Raw genomic sequence first — 20,124 nt, 5'->3', positions numbered from 1 at the left:
GTTTTTTTTTTCAATCTGGATTTTCATCTATTCCCTGTAATTAATTTTAGTTCATCACATTGCCTTCAAGGCTTAATTGGTTAAAGAAATATTCCACATAGAACTTCATTTAGAAAATCGCATTATATGAATTTTCAATAAATTCATGGAAAATGCATATTATGGAAAAATTGCATCTATTTAAAATATTTTTGCCTCCCAAAGAAGCATTTTTAATAACGTTTTGGAAAGCCTTCTGTATGTAGGAAAATGCCTGCAATAGAGATTCCATAAATGTTACAAAGTATAAATTAAAATGCTGGAAAAAAAATTTTGGACCATGTTAGAAAGCAATCTGTGGTGGAGTGTTTGTTGTATACATTTTCCCACAACAGTTGACTTTCTTTTGATTTCTAAAGTATGGGACAAATGCAATCTGTCTGGCAGAGCCCTGGATACCAACTTGTATTTTCTAGGTCTCTGATGAGCTGTATGTGGGAAAAAGGGCAACCTGCCTTAATGCCACTCAGCAAGCATGAATTACATACCTATTCTGTGTAAAGTGCTGATCTGGGCTCTGGTGATGGAGAGATAGTGGTACAGGCAGGAGGAGCAGTATGGGCAGAAAGCATGGCCTCAAGTCCGTGATTTCGGAAACACAATCTTTGTTTTGGGAGGCAGACTGGATTCAGTGCCATAGCTCTTTGGGTCATGTGACCTTATCAAAAATTCCTAACTCCTGTCTTTTCTTTAAAGTTTCCCCCTTATTTATTTATTCAAGGGAGGGGAGGGAGAGAGAGAAAGAGAGAGAATAGGAATGAATTTCCATCTGCTGGTTCACTCCCGAAATGCCTTCAACGGTGAGGGCTGGGTTGGAGCCAAGACTGGGAGCTGAGAACTGAATTTCGTGTCTCCCACATGGACGTCTCAGCCCAATTACTTGAGCCATCATTGTTGCCACATAGAGTCTGCATTAGCAGGAAGCTGGAGTCAGGAGCCTGAGCCAGGTATTGAACCCAGGTACTCCAATATGGGGCACAGGTGTCTTAACTAGCGTCTTCATGACAAAGCTAAAGGCCTGTCCTTTTTCCTAATTGTACAATGTGGTGATCTTTCCTGTCCCACCAAACTCCTAAGTTGTAGGCATAGTGAGTGCTTGGCGACACTTTGTGAACAGTGCAGTACTGGCTTCCCAAGTGTCCTTATTCTTGTTGGATCTCCTTTTCTCTCTAGCTAGGGATGTGCCTTTGCTTTGGGGCAGAAACCACCAGAGACTGATTATCTAACTCCCTCAAGTTGTCGAGAGCATTTGGACCAGGGTTATTCCTAATGGCTGTGAAAACTGCCAGAGTGCTGGATCAGCCCAGTTGTGGTCTGGGGTTGGTTTGGAGCTGAAGCAAAGCCTGTATTACTATTCACTACCCTCAAAAGGCATCTGACTTACTGGGGGTGCACTTCCTGTCTTGAATCATTTCGGAACGGAGAGAAGGGAACTGCTTCTTTCTCATTCCTGTTTCTTTTCTCAAGAGATTTCCCTCCAACTTCTTTGCAGGTATCTTTTTACTCTGCAAATAAAGAAGGATTTGGCTCTAGGAAGGCTTCCATGCAGTGACAAGTGTACAGCGTTGATGGTATCTCACATCTTACAATGTAAGTAGCAAATGTCTGCTTCGGGACCTCTCAGCCAGGGAGAGAACCAAGCAAAGGAGCTGCGCACCCTCAGCATGCCTGTCATTGTGTTAGGTCCTCCAGAGGAGAGAAAACATGGATTAGATTGAGAGAAACAGCACGGTCCAGTAGAAAGAGGCTGCTTCATTGTAGTCACTTGTATTTGAATTCAAGTCCAAGTTCTACCACCTCCTGACTATTGTAGGGTGAAGTTCCCCTCATTTCTCTGAGACTGAGTTTCCTGTCTTTCAAATAGTGACGAGAATACCTTCTGTGCAGACAGTGTAGATGAAAAGCTAACAGTGATTTTCTTTTATCTCTGTCCAACCTTTCTGTCCTACTGCCCCTGGGCTTGCTGTGCAGGATCTGGTTTTGATAAATCTGGGCATAGATTTTGCCAGGCAAACCCCGCTCTCTCTGCTTGCCCCAGGATATATCTCTGGTAATGCTTTCTGTGTGGCACATTGTCACGTTCCATGTGATTTCTGTTTTGTGCTTTATCATGGTTTCAGAGAACAAAGGCCAGAGTGCAGCAGGTGGAGAGACACTAAGAGGGAAAAAGGCCTGAGGCATCTAGCAGAGTTCCCTATATTCTAACAGCCAAGTAGCTGGACTAGGCTTAAGAATACAGGTAGAAGGAGCCCTGGGGAACAGCAAGAGCTTGCCTGGGAGGAGGTGATCCTGAGCTGAGCAGGCTGCTCTTGCAGCCATAAGGACAGGGACTAGGCAGCTGGAGATGGTATTTCTTGTTCTAGGGCCAGCTATACTTTCTCCTTCCTCTAGAGAGGCCTCCCAAGAATAAGCAATTCCTAACTAGTGCTGCAGAATGATAACTTTGTTTTTGTCTGTTTGTTTGTTTGTTTCATCCATTCATTTTTGACCTAAGTCCCTTACCTTCCTGATAGTTTAGAAATGGTAGATGTCAGATTTCACTGGGAACTCCACAGTGGAGCACTGAACGAATATTTACCAAGAAACTACTGACAGGGACAGGAGATGGGAACCCTTAGATCTCATAAAGACAGTGAGAAGTAGCAAAAATAGTAATCAGAGAAGGCTGATTGAGGAGGTGGCCTTGGCGCTGGGATTTAAAGGGAGTTGGATAAGTAGTGATAGAGAAAACAGCATGAGAACAGTGGTCGGACAAGAAGCAGCACTAATAGAGATTGAAGAATGACCCAGTACAGGTCAAGCATAGGGTCTGTTTAGGAGAAGTGGTGGAAAATGAAGCATTGTTTTGGACGGTCTTGAATGCCAAGGATGCTAGCCGTATGTCCAGTATTGTACTTGGCACTGGGATTGAGGGCATGGCCTAGAGAGGAGAAAGAAAAGAATGCTGGAAGACATCCTTCTGCACTAGCTGCCTGGGAGAACAGCAGGCATGAGTTGGAGCTCCTGCACAGCCTCTTTTGGGGGAGCTCAATTTCATTCTTAACAGTTCTGCCTTATGGGTTTGGGCATTCCCTAGTGGCCATTTCAGGCATAGCACAGAGCACTTGCTTTTCCAGAGGCTGTTTTGGTTTGTCAATAGAAGCGCTTTCGGGGGGGGGGGGGGGTAAATTTGCAGTGAGATAGCTTGTCAGAATTGCTTTCAGTCAGACTGTATCACTGAACACAACCAGACCGCCCACCTGTTCATTCGTTCATTCATTCATTCATTCATCCAATATTTGTGGGATGCCTGCTATATTCTAGACATTGAAGAACCTCCACGTGTGACGATTTGCCTGCTTAATTCTATTTTACACACCTCTCTGCTCTAGCCAAACAGTTCTTCCTAAACATGATTTGTATATTTCAAATGAAGCCTCCTCTCATTAGTTCCTGTAGCAACAACTCTTTGTCATTCATTCAACAAAAATTTATTGAGTCCCTGCCTTGTGCCAGATACTATTATAGGCACTGGGAATTCAGCAGTGAACTAAATGGGCAAAGACCCTCCCCCCCCCCCATGGAGCTCACACTCTGGGCATGGAGGAGAATCAAACAATGACCAAAATAAGTAAACAAATTATACCATGGATGCTAGAAGGTGATAAGAGCAAGGAAGAGAAATAAAACCTGGAAGAGAGATGGAGGATTCTGGGGGTAGGTACTAAATATTTAAATAAGGTGGTCAGTGTAGGCTTACTGTTAAGGTAACAGCTGAATAAAGACTTGGAAGAAGTGAGAGTGGTAAAATTGATGGAAAATAATTCCAGGCAGAGAGAACATCCAGTGCAAAAGGCCTGAGGGGGAAGGATGCCAGAGGTGTTCAAGAAACATCAGAAAAGCTTGTACGTATGGCTGGATGTGAGTGTGAGAGGACGAGAGTAATCAAGGAGGGTGGAAAAAGCATGCTCAAGACCTAGAAAGCGAGTCTAGATGAAATGGGAAGGCACTGAAGAAGTTTAAGCGCTGGAGTGAAATAATGTAAATAGGGTTTTCTCGAGATCGTGTTGGCTGCTGTGGTGCAAGTAGACCCTACGAGGGAGTGGTGGAAGTGGGAGGCCAGATAAGAGGATACTGCCGTGGAGAGAAGTGATGGTGGTTTGGACCAGCATGGGAACAGTGAAAGTGCTCATAACATTTTTCATCTTCTGTTACTGGTGCTATTTCCTCATTTGTATGTTATCATTCTCTTCCTAGATTGTTACAGTCTTGAATGTAGAGGGGAAAAAAGCACCTGTGTTTCCTTAGGCTCAACACGCAGACTTGTGCCTAATGAACTGAAAGATTGCAGAGAGAGAGAGAGAAAGAGAGAGAGGACACATATATGTGTAATGTATTTTAAAAGATATTTCAATTGAGGTACAATTTACAAACAATAAAATTCACCCATTTAAAATATACAGCTCAATTTTTTCAGTAAATTTATAGTTGTACAATCATTGCTACACTCCAATTTTAGAGCATTTTCATCACATTAAAAGAAAACTCTTGTGCCCATTTGCAGTCATTCCCTGTTCCTATGCTGAGTCCTAGGCAACCACTAGTTTAATTTCTGTAAATTTGTCTTTTCTGGACATTTCATGTCAATGGAATGATAAAACATGTGGTCTTTCGCATCTGGCTTTTTGAACTTAATGTAATGTTTATAAAATTCATGTATGTTCTAGCATGATTCATAAATGTCCATTGCTGAGCAGTATTCTGTTTTATGAATTTACCACATTTTGTTCACCTCTTCACCTAATTATGGATGTTGGCATTGTTTCTAGTCTAGCTATTATGAATAATGCTCTAAACTCTGGCATACAAGTCTTTTATGGATACATGTTTTTGTTTCTCTTGGGTAGATTCTTAGGAGTGTAATTGATGAGTCTTATAAATAGATTTATGTTGATCATTTTAAGAAACTGCTGAACTATTTTCCAAATTGTTACAATATCACTGGAAATGTACAGGTACTTCAAAAGGTTTGTGGCAAATGGAATTAGAAGGTAAGCATATTTTGGTGCAAAACTTTTGAGATCCAAATATAGTTTATTTCATAGTATGCATTTTCCATGTACTTTTTAAAAGTCCTCCATGTGAGGTTTGCAGTTTTTCCACACCTTCACTAACACTTGGTATTGTCTATTGATTGTCTTTTTTATTGTGGCCATTCTAGTAAGTATAAAGATATATCTCATTGCAATGATAATTAACATTTTCCTAATGACTAATGATAATGAGCAACTTTTCACGTATGTATTCCTGTTTCTTTAGTAAAATGCTTATTCAAATCTTTTGGCATTTTACAATAAATTGGTACCTTAATCTTGACTTTTAAAATATTCTTATAAATTCTAATTAAAGTCTTTCATGATATACACAATTTGCAATTTTTTCCTCCAATCTCTAGGCTGTCAGTTTATTTTATAATATTTTCTTTTCATTTATCCATGATGTCTTTTGAAGTACAAGAATTATTTTGGATTTCCACTTTCTGATTATTTTCTAGTGTATCATTCTTTTGACATTACATCTAAGAACCCTTGCCTAATGGAAGGTCAGAAAGATGTTATCTTGAATTTTCTGCTAGAACTTTCATAGGTTTACCTCTTATATTTAAGTGTATGATCACTGTTGACTTAATTTTTTTGTATGCGTGTGTGGCGTGTGATCTAACTTCATATTTTAGCATATAGATATCCATTTGACCCAGCACCATTGTTGAAGACTACTATTTCCCCATTGAATTATCTTGGCAACTTTGTAAAAAAAACCATTTGGCTATAAATGTAAGGAGTTTATCTCTGGACGCTCAGTTAAGTCCCATTGATCTTTATGTCTATCCTTATGCCATTAATACACTGACTTGATTATAGTAGCTTTGTAGTAAGTTCTGAATTAGGAAAGTGTACATGCTCTAATTCTTTTTCAAAATTGTTTTGGTTATTCTGTGTCCTGTATAAATTTTAAGATCATTTATCAATTTCTACTAAAAACCTTCTGGGATTTTGATGATAATTCCATTTACTTTATAGATCAATTTTGGAAAAATTGCTACCTTAATGATATTGAGTCTTCTAGTCCATAAACCTGAAATATATTTCTGTTTATATAGAACTCTTAAAAATTTGTCTCACCAATATTTTGTAGTTTTCAATATACAATTCTTTTACTTCTTTCGCTGAATTTACTTCTCAGTATTTTGTACATTTTGGGTGTTATTGTAAATGAAATTGTTTACTTAATTTCATTTTATGATTGTTCATTACTAGTATCTACAAATGTAATTACATTTTTTGTTTTGGTCTACTATCTTGCTGCCTTACTAAACTCATTTATTGATTCTATTTTATTCTATTAGCTTCTTTATATAGGATCATGTTGACTACAAGTAAAGATAGTTTTGTCTCTTCCTTTCAGTGCAAGTTCTTTATATTAGTCTTCTTGCCTGATTGCACTGATTAGAACCACCTGTATAAAGTTAGCTAACAGGGCAAGAGCATCCATTTTTATGTGGTTCCTAGTCTAGGCGAAGCATTCAACCTCTCATCATGTGGTATGATGATGACCTTAGCTGTAGGTTTTCCATAGATAACCTTTATCAGGTTAAAGAAGAAGTTGAGTGGTTTTAACAATAAATGGATGTTGGGTTTTTTCTTTGTAGCTATTCAGACAACAATGTGTGGTGGTTTTTTCCGTTATTCTATTAACATAATGTGTTATATTAATTGATTTTATGTATTGAATTGACCTTGCAATCCTGGGTTAAATCTCATTTGGTCATAGTGTATAATCCTTTATATGTATTTCTAGATTCAGTTTACTAGTGTTTTGTTGAGGATTTTTACTTGTGTATTTATGAAAGAGACTGATCTGTAGTTTTCTTAGGTTTTGTCTGTTTTTCATATCAAAGTAATATTGGCTTCAAAGAATGAGTTGGCAAGTATCCTCTCCTCTGTCTTCTAGAAGAATTTGAACAGAATTCATTATTTATTTCTTTTTTGAATTTTTGATAAAATTAATTAATGAAACCATTTGGGGCTGATCGTATTTTAGAGAGATTTTACATTTGTCAATATTGGTGGGAAAAAAAACACAACTAAAAGAGCTATTCCTTTGGTCTCTTAAAAATGCTTTTTATATAGACGCTTTCATTTTATTGTGATTTTGAAATATACATATACACTTCACCTGTCTACAAGTGAACATATCATCTGTCTAAAAACACAAATGGAAAACCAAGATAGAAGAGAAGAAGGACAGCCTTCCAGCACCCAAACTCAGGGCCTATTGTCCCTGTGTTTTACTTAAGAAGAAAGCACCACAGGATTTCGTGGAGAGTCTATTTGCTCTGACAGTGTCTTTTATGCTAACAGGTTTGCATACCTGGATCCTCATTTTGTGTTAGCTTAACATTTACATGTCACAATTTACAACAATGGTCTGAAGTCTGACTTCAAGGTCAATCAATGACCAGGAAGTGATTTACATAAATCTGAGAGGGAGGAGGTGTAAAAATTACAAAGAAGATAAATGAATTAAAAACTGAAAACAGTATGAGATCATTTACATTAGGTAAATACCTCAGTTGCCATTGTAGGTCTCCTATTGTAATAGATGGTTATAACCAAACAAATTGGAGACATCTAGAAAAGAGTAAATTATGATCATGAATAAACTGCAAGCCATTTAGAAAAGCCAGAGTAAGTTCCAGAATGATTCATCTATTAGGGATTCTAGATGGCCGGAAATTTACTAGATTACAAATGTGCAGAGTAGTCGGCTGACAGATTTGCATCGTCGCTGGTATTTTTATTTCCCTTTCTTGACAGTGTATAATCAGGGTAGAGTGAGGTCGCGGCACTGTTTGTTTGCTAGAGCTACCATAACAAGATACCAGAGGCTGAAGGGTTTAAAATGGCAGACATTCATTTTCCCATAGTTTTGGAGTCTAGAAGTCCAAGACCAAGGTGTCAGCAGGCTTGGTTTCTTCTAAGGCCTCCTTCCTTGACAAGTAGATGGCTAGCTTCTTACCTTATACTAACATTTTTGGTGTCTCTCTGGGTGTCTGCATTTCCTTATTTTTTAAAGATTTATTTATTTGAAAGGTAGAGCTACAGGCAGAGAGAGAGAGAGAGAGGGAGAGAGAGGGAGAGAGAGAGAGAGAATCTTTCATCTGCTGGTTTACTCTCCAAATGGCCACAACAGACAGGAATTGGCTAGACCGAAGCCAGGAGCCAGGAGCTTCTTCTGGATCTCCCACATGGGTGCAGGAGCGCAAGCACTTGGGCCATCTTCCAGTGATTTTCCAGGTGCAATAGCAGGGCGCTGTATCAGAAGAGAAGCAGCTGGGACTCGAACCAGTGCCCATATGGGGATGCCAGTGCCGCAGGTTGTTGCTTATTGTACTACATTACAGCACCGGCCCCGATTTCTTTATTTTCTAAAGTAATTATTTATTTGAGGGGCCAGCGCTGTGGCATGGTGGGTATAGCTGCCGCCTGCAGTGCCAGAAGTCCATAGGGGCATCATTTGAAGTCCTGACTGCTCCACTTCTGATCTGACTCTCTGCTATGGCCTGGGAAAGCAGTAGACGATGTTCCAAGTCCTTAGGCCCCTGCACCCACTTGGGAGACCCAGAGGAAGCTGCTGGCTCTTGTCTTCAGATTGGCCCAGCCCCGGCCATTGTGGCCATCTGGGGAGTGAACCAGGGATGGAAGACATGTCCCCCCCACCTTCCCCGCCTCTCTGTAACTCTGCCTTTCAAATAAATAAATATTTTTAAAAATAATTATTTGCGAGAGAGAGAGAGAGGAAGGAAGGAAGGAAGGAGGAAAGAAGGAAGAAGAAAAGGAAGGAAGGAAGGAAAAGAAAGAAAAAAGAAAGAGAAAGAGAGAAAGAAAGAGCGAAAGAAAGAAAGAAATAGAGAGAAAGAAAGAGAGAGAGAAAGAAAGAGAGAAAGAGAGAGAGAGAAAGAGAGAGAGAAAGAAAGAGAGAGAAAGAGAGAGAAAGAGAGAGAGAGAGAGAGAGAAAGAAAGAAAGAAAGAAAGAAAGAAAGAAAGAAAGAAAGAAAGAAAGAAAGAAAGAAAAGATTCCATCCACTGGTTCACTCTAACAAATGGCCACAATATCTAGAGCTATGCCAAGCTGAAGCCAGGAGCTGGGAACTCCATCCAGGTCTCCTATCTGGGTGGTTGGAGCCCAAATACTTGAGCCATCATCTGTTGCCTTCTCAGGTGCATTAGTAGGAAGCGTGGTTGTAAATGGAGCAGCCAAGGCTCCACCAGCACTCCAATATGGCATGCTGGCATCACAGGTGGCTGCCTAACCTACTGCACCACAATGTTGTCCCCCAGATATCCTCTTCCTAAACGCCCAGCCATCAGATTGGGTTAGAGTCTGCTCTAATAGCCTTATTTCAACTTAATCACCTCTTTTAAAGGCTCTCTGTAAATACAGTCAAAGTCTCTGCAAGCAGGGGTTAGAATTTCAATATACGAATTAGGGAAACACAATTCAACTTATACCAGGGGCTTATTGGAAGTTGGCAAGATTGCAAATACAAAGTGGGATGGGGCAGGAAAAATCTAACTATGTTCTCAGAGCCTTTGAAACCTACACTGGGGAGGGCAGTGCTGTGGCACAGTGGATAAAGCTGCTGCCTGCAGTGCTGGCATCCTGTATGGGCGTCAGTTCAAGTCCTGGCTGCTCCTCTTCTGGTCCAGCTTCCTGCTAATGCATCTGGAAAAGCAGCGGAGGATGGCCCAAGTACTTGGACCCCTGTATCCACGTGGGAGACCCAGAAGAAACTCCTGGCTCTGGATTGGCCTAGCTCCAGCTGTTGGGGCCATTTGGGGAGTGAATTAGCAGATGTAAGATCTCTAACTCTCTGTAACTCTGCCTTTAAGGAAATAAATAAATATTTTTTTTTTCAAAAAAAACCAGAGCTACACTGGGTCTGTGGCTTACTGTACTGAGACTTCATAGCAACCCACAGTTTCTGATTTGAAAAAGATGCAGTTGAGTCTCCCTCCTCATATGAATATAAATACACATAACGTGGGGAAAGGGAGACATGGGGCTGCACTAGATGCAAAGAAACCGCTGTCTGGCAGAGGTCAGCGGGTATGCTGGGCACTCCATTCCTTAATTCCTCAATGGTAATGTGAAAAATGTTACATTTTCTATCATGCAGCAGAACTGGGAGACTTTCATGAAGAAACAGATAGGAAACATCTGGCACAAACCCGGTACTTACCAAACCAAGATTGTTTGGAGGCCAAGATCATGCACTTTCATCAGAAGCACGTGTAAGTACTTTAACTTGCCACCTGTTTTCCCTAAAAGAGACCACTAAAGCTTGGGACAGACTCTAAAAAGGCAAATAATCAAGTTTGAGAGGCTTCAGGTTCAAGAAAATGTTGAGCTTCTCATGGGGCCCTCAGGGGGGAAGTGTCATTCTTGCTGCATTTATTGGGCTCATAAATTCTTTCCCCTTGCAGTGGCAGGAGCCCAGCTGAGTCTGATATTCTGTTACTGGACATAGCAAGGAAGCTGGACATGTACGGCATCAGACCTCATCCTGCCAGTGATGGTGAAGGGATGCAGATTCACCTGGCTGTTGCTCACATGGGCGTACTGGTGTTACGGGTAACACGTTTTCCCTTTCAAGCGCTTCAGCTTGGGTGGGAGGTGGGTGGCTCAAACTGGGATGTTTATCCCCATGGTGATCCCCTCCTCAGTCTTACCTCCAGCCAGAGATGGAAATTATGCTTGCGAATGTCTGGAGTAAGCCCTCTCTCCTCAACGCGCTGCTTCTACGTGCAGTCTGAAATCGACTCTTGCCTCTGAGGCGTTCACACATTAGGGCAATATGGTGGAGAGGCGAAATCTCCAGAGGCTCTTTGGAAAGTTCGATCCCTGGATTTGGGCATTGTAAAAGCTTAGACTGTGACACAAAGTGCATCTACTCTGTCCAGATTCTCCAGAGACAACACAAGGAGTAAAAAATGTAGTTCTTTTTGTTCCAGAGCCTGCTTTCAGGGGATTAGTGCCCAGCCCTGCCAGCAACTACTTTTATTTATTTACTGGATCATTATTTTCCCAGGGCGTTGTTTTCCATGGTTAGAAACCAATTCAGGACTCTCTGGTCTTCCGTCATCAATAATGCCCACTCCAGGGAACTTTACCAGAAGCTATTTTTTTTTTTATCAGTTTCTTAGCCTAGTAGATCTCCTCATGTCTCTGAACACGCGAATTTAGATCCAAGTTGAGGTTCAAGAACACTTGCCTAATCTTCAAAAAGATAAAAGAATGATGGACAGACACCTAGGCAGTTTTGTGACTAAACCACTTGTGAGAGAGGAAGGGATGACCTCAGGCCCACTAACTCCTTAGACCAAAGTAAGTCACAAAGTAGGGCAGCTATGAACTTGGCAAAGGGTTTTGGCCTTCTCATTTATTTGCTTGTAAATTTTTCAGTATGAGAATCACAATGGTGGGAAAAATACCTAATGGAGCACTTGTTCACCCAGGAGAGACTTGTTATCCAATTCCACTTGAACATTTTATTCTTGCCTTTTTATATTGCATGAGAGAGGATGGGGAGGGAAAGGCTTCTCCTCTTCCTCCCACTTTTGCAAGGCCATTATGTTGGCTGTGATTGCTTTCAGTGTGAATACTTCCGTGGACAGTTTGGAACAGTATTGCTGGTCTTTTTTATTATTTATTTATTTATTTGAAAGTCAGAGTTACACAGTGAGAGGAGAGGCAGAGAGAGAGAGAGGTCTTCCATCCACTGTTTCACTCCCCAGATGGCCGCAATGGCCGGAGCTGTGCCGATCCAAAGCCAGGAGCCAGGAGCTTCTTCCGAGTTTCCCACGTGGACACAGGGGCCCAAGGACTTGGGTCATCTTGTACTGCTTTCCCAGGCCATAGCAGAGAGCTGGATCGGAAGAGGAGCAGCCTGGACTAGAACCGGCACCCACATGAGATGCCACCGCTTCAGGCCAGGGTGTTAACCTGCTGCAACACAGCACTGACCCCCAACTGGTCTTAATTAGAGTATCTATTGTCCCTACCCCAAATCCAGTCAAAGAATACATACTTATGTATTGAATACTTTCTATGTGTTCTTCGTTGTGTTCTTTTAAAAACAGCTTAATTGAGATATAATTTACATACTGTAAAATTCACCTGTTTGAACTGTACAATTCAGTGGTTTGTAGTATGTTTCCAGAGGCGGGCAGCTATATATTCATTCATCCTTTTCGTCAGTATGCTTCTTATGTACCCTTTCTGTGCCAGGCAGCAGAGCTACAGAGCTGAACAGGAATGATTCTGCCTTCATGGAACTAAAACTCTAATAGCGGGAACAAAGATACTTAAACAAATAATTCCAAATACATGTGATGTGCTTTGCTCGAGGAGAATGGGGGGAGGGGGGTTGCTAAGGTGACACAAGTGATTGGGAGTTAACATTTAAGCTAAAACATGAGGAGGTTATTTTGGCCAAAGGGATATGATTGGGAGATAAAGAATGGTGTTCCAGAGACAGGGCAAACAGAAAATACCCTGAGAAGAATAAAGCATGACATAATAAAGAAATTAACATCAAACAGGAGACATGTGCCTGCCATTAAGATGATTATAGTCTATTTTGAAAGACCAGAGAAATAGTGATCAATATCAGACAGTAAGTAGTCAACAGCTAATCTGCCACATTTACTTGTAGTTGTCTGGCAAGTATACATGATAGAATGATAAATGTGGTTGCCTACAGGGAAAGGGAATATAGGGACAGAAGTAGGAGTGACAGTTGTGGGAATGAGACTTCTCAATAGTATATATCTTTTTGTGTACCTTTGATTTTTGGACCATGTAAATAGATAACCTATTGAACAAACAACAAAGAAACCAAAAGCTAAGCTTTGGAGGCAGATCAGGAGACCTGAAGGAGTTTAAGGGAGTTAGAAATGGGTATGGGCTACAGTAATTGGAATATCCTAGAAGAGGTGCTGTCAGAAGCAGCAAGAAGGTTTGACCATGTGGATGGCATGTGGGATAAAGACAATGAGGAGACTATAGGAGGGAAGGTGCAGAGTTGGACAAAATGGTGTTTTCTGAGAGCAGTGGGAAAACAAGTTGTATATTCAGTAGGGATAGGGCAGGGAAGTCCAGCCAAGATTTGATGATGCAGGCAGTGGGAAGCTATTGAAGGTGTTTGCAAAATGGGGGGCAGGAGAACTAGAGCATATTTTTTAGCAGTTGAATCAGTAAATATGGGAAAAAGATAAGATTGGAGAAGCTAGTGCAGTAACCCTTTCCTATTGTGAGTTCCCTTTCTTGGCAAGATCTTCTCCAGGCGTAGCCTTCCTTTTTTCTTCCTTCCTTCCTTCCTTTTTTCTTCCTTCCTTCCTTTTTTCTTCCTTCCTTCCTTCCTTCCTTCCTTCCTTCCTTCCTTCCTTCCTTCCTTCCTTCCTCCCTCCCTCCCTCCCTCCCTCCCTCCTTCCCTTCTTCCCTCCTATCTTTCTTAAATCCAGCATCGCTCATTCACACTTTTATTGACCACCTACTAAGCACCAAGCCCCTCTTGGCTGATCACTTAAGCACTGCTGTGCCTTCAGCCCTGGGAAGACATATCCTTTCTTGCTTGCAGTCCAGAGCAGCCTTCTATTCCACCTGAAATGCCTTCTTTAGCCATATCTTGTAATGAGTGCAGCAGGATCAATATGTATAAGAGACTGGTCCAAGATGGTCTCATTCTTGAAGTTAATTTGCTATTAGGTTTGCACTACCTTACAAACCGACTCATGCTGATATTCAGTCATCAGCCATGTGTTTCATTATAGGGAAATACAAAGATCAATACTTTCAACTGGGCTAAAATTCGCAAGTTGAGTTTCAAGAGAAAGCATTTTCTCATCAAACTTCATGCCAATATCTTGGTAAGTAATTTTCTAATAAATTATTTTCCATTCTGTTCAGTTGGAATTTCTTGGTTGCTTCTGCAAATTGTTTGACTATGAGGGTAAAAGCTGACTGGTCCTTAGGGATGATGTGCCACCTCCTTTGCGTCTTCATAAATAAACCAGAGCTTTTGTCGTATTTTCACTAAAGGCAAAACATTAAGAAGTCAGCTTCGCAGTTCAGAGTGAATAAGGAATAGGAAAGTGGGTCAGCTGGCCTGAAAGACAAGTCTCCTTGAATACTATTTTGTCAGGGATTTGAGTCAAATGGGAGTAACTAGATCTAGGATTATGGACATATTAATTCCATATAGTCTGTTCCATTTTAGAACGTGTCTTCACTGACTTTCCTTAACAAAAACGATTGCTACCTACCACATGCCAAAGCCAAGCAGGATATGTGAGGTGACCATACATATAAACAAAAGAAGCCATTATTCAACAAGGCTGCGCTGTACAGGGTGAGACAAAGGGGCTAGAAAGGATTTCTTTTATGACCATAAAAGCAATAAACATGTGTATGAACTAATTTTTGACCTATAGAAGATCCAGTTGTCTGGGTTTCCTTCTTTTGATCTGGGCCTTACGTAAAAATATCCTTTTGGGCCGTTCAGGAGACCAGATCCAATGTGGAGCTCATGGAAAGCCCTGCGGGCTGCATGTAGGAAGCTGGAGATGAATGGGAGAAAAGGTGGTCAGTGCAGTGGATTGGTGGGGCTGCTGAAAACTGGGCTACAAACATGCCATCTAAAGGGGAGTATATTGTAAGTTAGGAGCTAGGGAAAACTTGAACTTTAGATCCGGAAGGCCAAGTTTCTCTAGGACAGATTAGAATTTGCTAAGTGAGCAAGACATGGCATCATAAAACAAGGTAGCATATGGGGGAAGAAGTATTTCTAGCTAGCACACTAAAAAGACTCATATACATGTAATCATCCTCCAAACCACTGCATCTGTCAGGAAATCTCCCTCCCCTTTCCCGCTGGTCATTTATAACTTCTTGTCACCTTGAAAGGATGCCCTTTGATGTTCACTCTGACCTAATTTACAGCTTCATAAAAGTGTTTCTGGCAGAGAAGAGGAGTAAAAAAGTGTTGGAGGTGAGGGTGTGTGCAAAGCAAGATTAGCTTCTTAGAGAAGGATCTGTTTGCGAGCAGTGGCCTTGGCTGTTCCTTGGAAGATTGCCAATCATTTGGTTTCAGTAGGTGTGAAGCCTATGGGAAGCCAAGTGGAAAATCAAAAGCTGCATGGGCCCCTCAACCCATAGTTCGGAAGGCATTGGGATGTGAAGGTCTTTGATATTCTTGCAAGATGTTTTGCTTGATGGGAATTGGTTTATACAGGTGCTGTGCAAGGACACCTTGGAGTTTACCATGGCCAGCCGAGACGCGTGCAAGGCTTTCTGGAAGACTTGTGTGGAGTACCATGCTTTTTTCAGGCTTTCTGAAGAGCCCAAATCAAAGCCCAAAACCTTACTCTGCAGCAAGGGTTCTAGTTTCCGCTATAGGTAATTAAATAATTGCACACAGGCAAGCATACACATTGCTTCGTTTCAGTAACAAGCAGGGTGATAGGCGTTCAAATTCTAGAAGCAATAAAAAATCCATTTCAGTCATTTAAAAGGTAATGAGTTATACCTTTTACTATTTATTCTTTAGGTGACAGTTTCTTTACTGGGAGGCAGGAAAATGGGGGGACTTAAGGGTTAGATCAGAATCTCAGCAAGGTTGGGGGAACATATGCAGTTTGAGAAAATGTATTCCAGGAATCTGTTATTTCCCCTATATCCAACTTACACATAAGTCATGGAAAAGAAAACTTAGGCAAAAGATAGAGAAAAGATAGAGAAAGCACTAGATAGGATAAAAATGAAAAAGATTGTTTTATAAAGTAATAAAATTTATTTTAAAAATTGTATATATTTATGGGGTACCTTGTGGTGTTTTGTTACATATATACATTGTATAATGTCTAACTGGTAAATATATTTATCTCTTCAAGAATTTAACAATTTCTTATAGTGAAAGAAATCAATATCCAATCTTCTCTGTTTCATTTTTTTTTTTTTTGACAGGCAGAGTTAGACAGTGAGAGAGAGAGACAGAGAGAAAGGTCTTCCTTTTTCCGTTGGTCCACCCCCCAAGTGGCCGCTACAGCCGGTGTGTTGCAGCCGGCGCACTGCGTCAATCCGAAGCCAGGAGCCAGGTGCTTCCTCCTGGTCTCCCAAGCCGGTGTAGGGCCCAGGGACCTGGGCCATCCTCCACTGCACTCCCAGGCCACAACAGAGAGCTGCCCTGGAAGAGGGGCGATGGGGACGGAATCTGGCGCCCCAACCGGGACTAGAACTCGGGGTGCCGGCACGGTAGGCGGAGGATTAACCTAGTGAGCCACGGCGCCGGCTCTGTTTCATATTTTTTTTAAAAACCATATTTATTTATTTTGAAAGTCATATTTACAGAGAGAGGAAGAGACAGATACAGACCTTCTATCTTCTGGTTCACTCCCCAGATGGCCGCAATGGCCAGTGCTGGGCCAGACCAAAGCCAGGATCCAGGAGCCAGGAGCTTCATCCAGGTCTCTCAAATGGATAGCAGGGGCCCAAACCCTTGGGTCATCTTCTGCTGCTTTCTCTGTCCATTGACAGGGAACTGAATTGGAAGTGGAGCAGCCAGTTCACAAACTGACACCCATATTGAATGCCAGCATCTCAGGTGGCAGCTTTAGCTGTTCTGTCACAAACCTGGGCCCTTCAGGTTTCATTTTTAAATAGGGAAATATATAGTGCATTAAAAAGATTGAGCAGAGGTAGGCATTTACCCTAGCAGCTAGACCGCCGTAGAGATGTTTGTATTCCACGTTGTTGTACCTGAGCTTAAAGCCTGGCTCTGGCTCCTGACAGCAGCCTTCTGCTGATGCAGGACCTGATGGCTCAAGTGGTTAGAGCCCTGCTGCCCGCATGGGAGACCTGGATTGTGTTCCCAGCTCCTGGCTTTGGCCCTGCCCAGCCTGGGCCATTGCAGACACTTGGGGACTGAACTGGTAGATTGGCGATCTCTGCCTGTCTCTGCCTCTTAAATAAATAAATAAATAAATAAATAAATAAATGTTAAAGATTGAGCAATGTTTGCCAGAGGCTCTTCACGACAGGTCACATCTCCACATCCTGGAGGAACAGAAGTGAGGTCAAAGTAAGATCTTGTTTTTACATGAGCACACAAGCGTAGGAATTCTTTGGAAAGGCATTTCAAAACTAAGAACATTTGAATCAAAGGCTTCTATTTAAGACATTTTTTTCCAAGAGAAGCCTGCCCCAGTAAGAACTGAAATTTTCAATCTATGTGTTTCTGATGGAATCTTTCCAATGTATATTTTGAAAATCTCTGCCTTCGTAAGCAGATGACACTGAGCATATTTTGCCCTTTTCATAATGACCAGAGTTTTTCTATACATCACTTATTATCCTCTGCAGGCAGCTGTAATGTGGGGATGGCCTTGGGGCGGGAGAGGCATGTCAGATGCTGCACTTTAGTGATAAATGGCCCAGACTTTCTGGGTTTTATTATTCTCATGATTATTTATTTGTTTATTTATTTATTTCAGAAGGATTTACTTAGACTCTTGTATTTTTCCCAGCAGTGAGCTGGCTTTCTTTACTAGTGTATGCCTGACTGGAGCAATCTCCTTCTACTGTTTAGTTTGATGTTTTTTTCCTTCTGCCATGAGTTGGGACAACAGATAAACAGCCTCATTAGAAGCTGTGTGTAAAATTAAGAATCAACAGTTGATTTAGAGGGAGGGGAAAGACTTTTAAAGGAAAGTATATTGTTTTTCAAGCCCAGAATTTCTGAGACTTTAAACAATTTTCTGTTGATTGCTCTATTCCTCGTTTATGGGTGGGTGAGTTTTACCATTAATGTGATGGTTCAAGTTTCACAACATATGTCATTCATTAGTACTCTTGGTTTCAACAACAAACGAGGCTTTTGAACTTTTAGTAACCGATTGAATGATAACTGGAATGAATGATTTTTATCTTATCTTCAATACTAGTGGAAGAACCCAAAGGCAACTTTTGGAATATGGGAAAAAAGGGAGGTTGAAGAGCTTGCCATTTGAAAGGTACTGGCTTTTTTTTTTTTTAAGATTTATTTATTTATTTAAAAGTCAGAGTTATACAGAGAGAGAAGGAGAGGCAGAGAGAGAGAGAAAGAGAGAGAGAGAGATAAAGAGAGGGAGAGAGAAATGTCCTCTATCCACTGGTTCACTCCCCAATTGGCTTCAAAGGCTGGAGCTGCGCCAACCCGAAGCCAGGGACTTCTTCCGGGTCCCCCACGCAGGTGCAGGGGCCCAAGGACTTGGGCCATCTTCCACTGCTTTCCCAGGCCACAGCAGAGCTGGATCGGAAGTGGAGCAGCCAGGTCTCAAACCGGCGCCCATATGGGATGCCGGCACTGCAGGCAGCAGCTTTACCCACTATGCCACAGCGCCGGCCCCAGTACTGGCTTTCATTTCTCTCTCTCTCACACACTATTTTAAGCTGAATCTAGATATGTACCGTGTATGCTAGTTTTCATGTGAAGACCACTTCAATGTCTTCTCTGTTTGGGGATTTCAGGAAACATTACCCATCTCAGCACCATGAACGGCAGTGCAGGTCCTCACCAGACATCCTCTCTGATGTGTCGAAACAAGTAAGCTTTCTGAAAATTCCTGTTTCATTAGCTAAATGGGAAATTCATCCAAATTTCAAATGCTTCCAAGAATTGATTCTGCCAGAATCTCCCAGGATGTAAAAAGGTTAGTCTGTATGAGTAGGTTAGTCTCCTGGGAGGGTCTGTCAGCTCAGACCTTCCTGCCAATAGAACATGTAGTAAACTACTTGTAGACCAGAGGGAACTGGCACATCTTCACATTGCAACCGGTATTGCTAACATCTTGCAAAGTGCAACAATCCAAGTGAATTTCCCTCGTTATGTATTTTTTAAACTAAAAGCTCTCCTCTTTTGCCTACAAAAATCTTAAGGCTTTAGAGAAAGGTATAGTCTTGGGTTGAGGTTTTACAGCATTTTTGCCATGTCATTTTTTAACTCAAGGAGGAAGTGTTGTTCCCCTGGAACTGTGAGGTGATGGTGGCTTTATTTGGGCTATGAACCTTGTTAATTATTTTTCTTTGGCTCTTTCTAAAATATTAATTATAGGTCTCAAACTTTCATGCTTTCATTCAAGGTCACAGGCAGTTTTTATCTAAAAGGCATCAGAGGTAAAATGATGAAAGGTACCATCTAGTATGTGAACCTACTCTCCTCCCCACCGTTTTATGTAGAAAAGGGAGGAGGCTGGAACAGGGACGCTTTGAGACTTGCCTAAGGTCACACAGCGAGTCAGACAGAGCCAGGACTAGCAGGCAAGACTGCTAGTTCATCCACGTAACTACTAAATCAATGCTCCCTGAAGTACAGAGACTCAGAGGCTGGAAGTGGAATGGCATTGGGAAAGAAGAATGTCACATGTACTTTGCCTTTTAGTTTGAAAATTTTTAATTGACAATATGATATTTCAATATATGTGTACAATGTGTAAATTATCAGATCAGTGTCACCGGCATATAGAGCACCTCAGACATTTACAAGTAGCATTTCTGTGTGTTGGGAACATTCAAAAGCCACTTTTCACATGTACTTTTTTTTAAAAGATTTATTTATTTATTTATTTATTTGAAAGTCAGAGTTACACAGAGAGAGAAGGAGAGGCAGAGACGGGGGAGGGTCTTCCATCCACTGGTTCACTCCCCAATTGGCCGGAACGGCTGGAGCTGTGCTGATCCGAAGCCAGGAGCCAGGAGCTTCTTCCGAGTCTCCCACATGGGTGCAGGGGCCCAAGGACTTGGGCCATCTTCCACTGCCCTTCCAGGCCATAGCAGAGAGCTGGATCTGAAGTGGAGCAGCCGGGATACGAATCAGTGCCCATATGGGATGCTGGCACTGCAGGCGGTGGCTTTACCTGCTACGCCACAGCGCTGGCCCCAACTTTTCACATGTACATTTAAGCACACAAGTTGGGACATGGTACAAGTTATTACCCTTTCCATATCTAT

General features: G+C 41.6%; 1 protein-coding gene across 1 annotated transcript in view; it reads left to right on the top strand.

Annotated features, from left to right (window-relative positions):
* The window catches only part of FRMD7 (FERM domain containing 7), a 60,082-nt gene that overhangs the window by 37,098 nt on the left and 2,860 nt on the right, over positions 1-20,124 (top strand). The window contains exons 5-11 of the mRNA XM_017349954.4: positions 1,532-1,629; positions 10,259-10,373; positions 10,566-10,713; positions 13,914-14,009; positions 15,374-15,537; positions 18,081-18,149; positions 18,646-18,721. Of these exons, the coding sequence (XP_017205443.2) occupies positions 1,532-1,629; positions 10,259-10,373; positions 10,566-10,713; positions 13,914-14,009; positions 15,374-15,537; positions 18,081-18,149; positions 18,646-18,721 (766 nt within the window). The remainder of the gene's footprint in view (positions 1-1,531; positions 1,630-10,258; positions 10,374-10,565; positions 10,714-13,913; positions 14,010-15,373; positions 15,538-18,080; positions 18,150-18,645; positions 18,722-20,124) is intronic.

Source organism: Oryctolagus cuniculus, chromosome X (assembly GCF_051225735.1).
Source record: "Oryctolagus cuniculus isolate XC-2025 breed Fujian yellow rabbit chromosome X, ASM5122573v1, whole genome shotgun sequence".
NCBI lineage: Eukaryota > Metazoa > Chordata > Mammalia > Lagomorpha > Leporidae > Oryctolagus > Oryctolagus cuniculus.
The sequence above is the reverse complement of the archived record's forward strand: the minus strand, read 5'-3'. Positions and strand labels throughout refer to the sequence as shown.